We start from the raw sequence: 5359 nt of genomic DNA on the forward strand, positions 1-5359 counted from the left end.
TTCAAAAACTTGCATAAGTACAAACTGGCAAAAGTGAGAATTGTGTCACTTATGTCAGTTTTTGCAAAATTTTTTGGCGCACATATGCCAGTTTACACGTATGCCATTTTTATGCTTCGCATTTATGCCGATTTGTACTTATGTCAACTTTTTTAACTGCTTCGCACTTATGTCAGTTCGCATTTATGCCAATTCCAATTCGCACTTATGCAAGTTCGCAATTACGCGAGTTCGCATTTATGCCAGTTTGTACTTACACAGATACGCTGTTATGAAATTCGCACTTTTTCAGTCGCCCCGTTTAGTCTAATTAAATGATAAACTGCACACCTTTGTAAACGTTTTATCAAATTGGGTCCAAGATTTTAAAATTCATAAACCACTTTATCTCTCTTTTTATTTAAATAAAAACAGAGTAATTATTTAGAAATAAATAAATGAGCTCAGTTTTTCCTAGGATCTACAGAAAAATAGTGATTCTGCAAATCACCGTACTACCCAGGGCTTTCAATTTTTATTATCCGACTCTGGATTGAATGGGATATTAAATAAATCATTTTTATGCTGGTTTAAAAAGAAAGTCTTTTACCCTTCATTTGGGACATCGAGCTTTACATTTAAATTTTAGTGTCCTCAATTTTATTCCAATTTGTTTATACAAAATTTAATGTGTATCGGAAAAGAGAAATTCCAGATGAGCACTATTTATATTTGCCATTGTTTTTGATATATAATTAAACTACAAGTTTTTGTAGAGGATAAAATATGTTTTGAAAAAGATATGCTAAAAGGCTTTAAATAAACCTTTTACTTTTTAATTTTACAATTGACTGAGTAACTATAATGTGTGACATTTTTAAATTGACAAAAATAACCTATTTCTTGGTAATAATATTAAGAAAATGTTACTGCGATCAACAGTATAAAAGAGGTATGAATAAATTATTTTTTGTAGGTATCAATGTATATTTTTTATAAGTATCAAATATATATATATATATATATATATATATATATACATATATATATATATATATATATATATATATATATATATATATATATATATATATATATATATATATATATATATATATATATATATATATATATATATATATATATATATATATATATATGTATATATATATATTACAAGTGTTAATAATATTAATAATAATGATAATAATAATAACGTTGTTTGTGTTCTTGTTTTGTTCAAGTCTTAAATTAGGCTTTTAAAATTGAAAAATTGCTATCTTAAATTGAGATTTAATGCTAATGTCTACTTATTATTATTATTTGAAAATTACACCTGTTTATTCACTAATCATGACACTATAGCCTTGATAAGTCTATGTATAATCTGTCCATTTATTTTTAATTAATTTATAATTAATTTTAAATTTCATTACACTTGGTTTAAAACTTTTTTTTTTTTTTTTTGTTTCTTCAGGTATTGAATTATATAGCTTGAGTCCATTAAAAAAAAAATAAGTTTCTTCCCATTTATATTGTTTTGCATTTCCATATGAAAATTATTTGTGTTTCTTGTATTGTATTTATTTAAGTCACTGTTCTTTCTGAACATATTCACATATATTTTATTATTTAGATTAGTAACTACCTCATGAACAAAATTCAAAACCTCAAATATGTTTTTCTGCTTGACTGATAACCATCCAATTTTCTCCAACATTTCTTTACAATGTGAATACCAATCACATTTGAGAATGTCTCAAAGCTTTATTCAGCAACTTCTGAAGTTTTTTAATATCACCTTCATTTGTATTTAAAAAAGATTGAGGCACAATATTCATAATGAGGAGCCACTATTGTATTATAGATTAATAATAAATTAATATAATAAGAACAATTGTACTTGTTATTATTACAAAATATCTGTTTAGAACTATTTATCAGTCTGAAAACTTTTCAAGTCTTTATAAAGCACTTAACATATTGTAGATTTTTGGTTGTATATGTAGACTTGCAAGTAGACTTTGCAAGTAGACTTTGCAAGTAGACTTGCTGAAATCCATATTTGTACTTAGTACTGGTCTAGTTACTGCCAATATTTCACACAATTAAATGACTATATTAAAAATAAATTTGACATCACAAAGAATGCCTTAAGCAGTAGATTTTTTAGGTAAAGCTGTAAAAATAGAGTGATATTTTTGAAAATATGGTTAGATATTGCAAGCATCATAATAAACAAATTCAAGCTTAATAATGTGCAAAAAATCTGTTTTACACAGATCAGAAATTGGCCTTTTAGGTTTGATTTTGGAACACCCTAAATATTTATATAGATTCTTCATAACAAACCTTTAAGCTTCACAGAACTGTAAAAATTAAAATCCTGCAGGTGGCACATTTTCTGAAAAACCATTTAAAGTGGGGGGACCTACAAAATTTCATGTTCAAGTAAAGAAACTTCCTGAAATAGTGCAAACCTTAAATTATTGCATACTAATACTAACATCAAATAATGGTTTTCTGTCAAAAAAAAATTAAAAATAAAATCTAGGAACATGGAATACACAACGTTTTTGGGGCACCGACCCCAAATGGGGCAAATAAAAACATTAAAATTTTTTTTGTACAATCTCATAGGTAATCTAATTTTGTTCATAGAACTCAAATTTAAAAAAAATATAAAATTACAGTTCAAGAGTTATGACCAAAAAACTTTTGATCCCCCTCCCCTTTCCAAAAAAACTAGAAAGTTTGAAATTTTAAATGACCATACCTTCTAAAGTGCACATAGTTTTTTTATGAAACTTGAAATTTGTCAATGAATTTCTATTTGGGCTAAGAATTAACAAAATTATTTTTTCAAATGCTTATGCCCCCTCAAACGGGGCAGTTTTTCTGAATTTTGAAGTACTCTTGTTCGAAAGCTTAAATCGCAGCTATTTTTGGATACTTCTCTTTTTTATTAATACCAAGATTTACATACAAAATAATATATTTAATAATATAAAGATCAACTTAGAGTTAGCTCAGCAAAATGTGCCACCTGCAGGATTTTAATTTTTACAGTTCTATGAAGCTTAAAGGTTTGTTATAAAGAATCTATATAAATATTTAGGGTGTTCCAAAATGAAACCTAAAAGGCCAATTTCTGACCTGTGTTTATACAGATTCAAAAAAGATCTCGAACTATCTGTCTCAGATCAATAACCATAAAGCAATGAACTATTGTTGGAGGTGCTTCTAGTAATTGTAATATGCTAGTATGTAAAAAAATCAAAAGTTGTAAGGGTCAATTGCAATAAAAGATATTTAAAAGGGGGGGGGGGGGGGTTGATGTATTTTTTTGCAACTCAAAGTGCTAAATGTACAAGTTATTGCTATCTCAGCTTTATAAATAAAATAAATATACCCATGTTAGAAGGTTAAAGTATTATTTTAAATTATACTGATAAATCTACAGCAATAAAAACTCCGTAACTAGGAAATGCAGTTGGACCTGATGGCCCCTACAAACAGAAACACTTGTCAACATCACAATTTGTTTTAAAAAAACTTCACTACTACACATCTAGAGGTGTATATAGAGTGTCTTTTTAAAATTCACGCATTTGCCTTTTTTAAAGATTTCAGTAAAGTATTTAGCTGTGGTAATTGCTAGATGTTATTCTGCAAATCACTAGATAAAAGTATTTATATAAAAAGCTTTTTTGCTTGTATTTTGGTGTGGTAATCTTTGAATGTCTGTTCAATAACAGGAAACAAAATCAATTAGTTTTGGAGTTTGGAAATGTTATTTTGTTACCAAATTTTTAAAAAGATTTTTTTATGTAACTTGGTTTTAACAATATTAAAATTATGTATTGGATGTAATATAGTTGGCATCTTTCTAAATTTGCAAGCCTATGCTGGTAATATGTACTATATATCCAGCATAGTGGTAATATAGTACATATTACCAAAAAGAAAACAAATAAGTAAAACTTTTTGGTTTTCTTTTTAAAAATCACTTGGCATTATTAGGGAGGAATCATCTTTAATTGGCATGTTTTTTAATACCAAGAAACACAGTATATATGATATATAGTCATAAATTAAATTTAAATATCAAAAAATAAGTAATATATAGTTAAAAATTGTCGAATAACCTTGAGACAGTTAAAGATGTAAAAGTCTATACCAAACAAACTAGTATTCTAATTAGGTGCTTTGATTTATGTTCTACCAGTGCAAAGGTTAAATTTGTTAAAATTTAAGTTTATTTGTTAAGAAATAAGTTTAAAGTTGTTTAAATTTCATTATGTTTGTTTGTAAAGTAATTTTCTGTTGCAAAATTATGACACAACTACTAGAAATTACAGTGTTTTTAAAGCAATTCGTTGAAATAAAGAATATGAGTTAACTGGAAGTATGATAATAATAATAATAATAATAAAATCCCTGCAGAACCTATCACTAGGTTATTGCAGTCGTTACTATAAACATAACCATACAAACAAAGTCATTTCTTTAGTAGGACAACTACAAAACACCAAACAAGCATTTAATTGTTAACGTTGCTGGCTACAATGCCATTGTGAATGTAAACGTTAGCAATCATATCTGGATATTAAAATAGCCTTAAATGAGTTTATATAGCATTAGGTATTCCACAATTTCGCAGCTCTGTTTGTAAAAAAATTAAATCTTGCTGGACAATGTTTTATTAGTTCAATATTCAATTTATGCGCTTGCATATGTGTATGAATCCCAGGTTTATCAATGAGTGGAAATGTAAAATTTGATCATTGAATTTTATCATACCTATGAACAATTTTATATATTTGGATTAAGTCTCCATGCTGTAGTCTAATATCCAAACTAGTTAAATTAAAATATCTAAGGCGTTCTTGGTACGATATATTATTTAATTCTGAAGGTATATACATATATATATATATATATATATATATATATATATATATATATATATATATATATATGTATGAAGGTATATATATATATATATATATTATATATATATATATATATATATATATATATATATATATATATATATATATATATATATATATATATATATATATATATATATATATATATATATATATATATATATATATATATATATATATATATATATATATACAAAAAGTAAAAACTAAAATGCAAGACCGGAATAACAATTATTTTATAAAAAAATTATTATTTAAGATTTTTTTGAAATTATAATTTAAAAAAATAAACTTTTTTCATTTTTAGTTTAAAAGGTCATTTTTTCTTCAATTAACTATAAAATAACAATTTTTTTTTTAAATAATTGTTATTTTTGAAAATTTTATAATATTTTGCTTTTTTTGAGACCCAACATGACATACTT

At 25.2% G+C, this 5359-nt stretch overlaps 1 protein-coding gene across 2 annotated transcripts in view; it reads left to right on the forward strand.

Annotated features, from left to right (window-relative positions):
* The first annotated feature begins 501 nt into the window (after positions 1 to 501).
* The window catches only part of LOC100198100 (low-density lipoprotein receptor-related protein 6), a 60928-nt gene continuing 56070 nt past the window's right edge, over positions 502 to 5359 (forward strand). For both annotated transcript variants that reach the window (XM_065791527.1, XM_065791526.1), the window contains exon 1: positions 502 to 931. In XM_065791527.1, the coding sequence (XP_065647599.1) occupies positions 844 to 931 (88 nt within the window). In that variant the 5' untranslated portion in view covers positions 502 to 843. The remainder of the gene's footprint in view (positions 932 to 5359) is intronic.

This window comes from Hydra vulgaris, chromosome 02 (genome assembly GCF_038396675.1).
Source record: "Hydra vulgaris chromosome 02, alternate assembly HydraT2T_AEP".
In the NCBI taxonomy this organism is placed as follows: Eukaryota; Metazoa; Cnidaria; class Hydrozoa; order Anthoathecata; family Hydridae; genus Hydra; species Hydra vulgaris.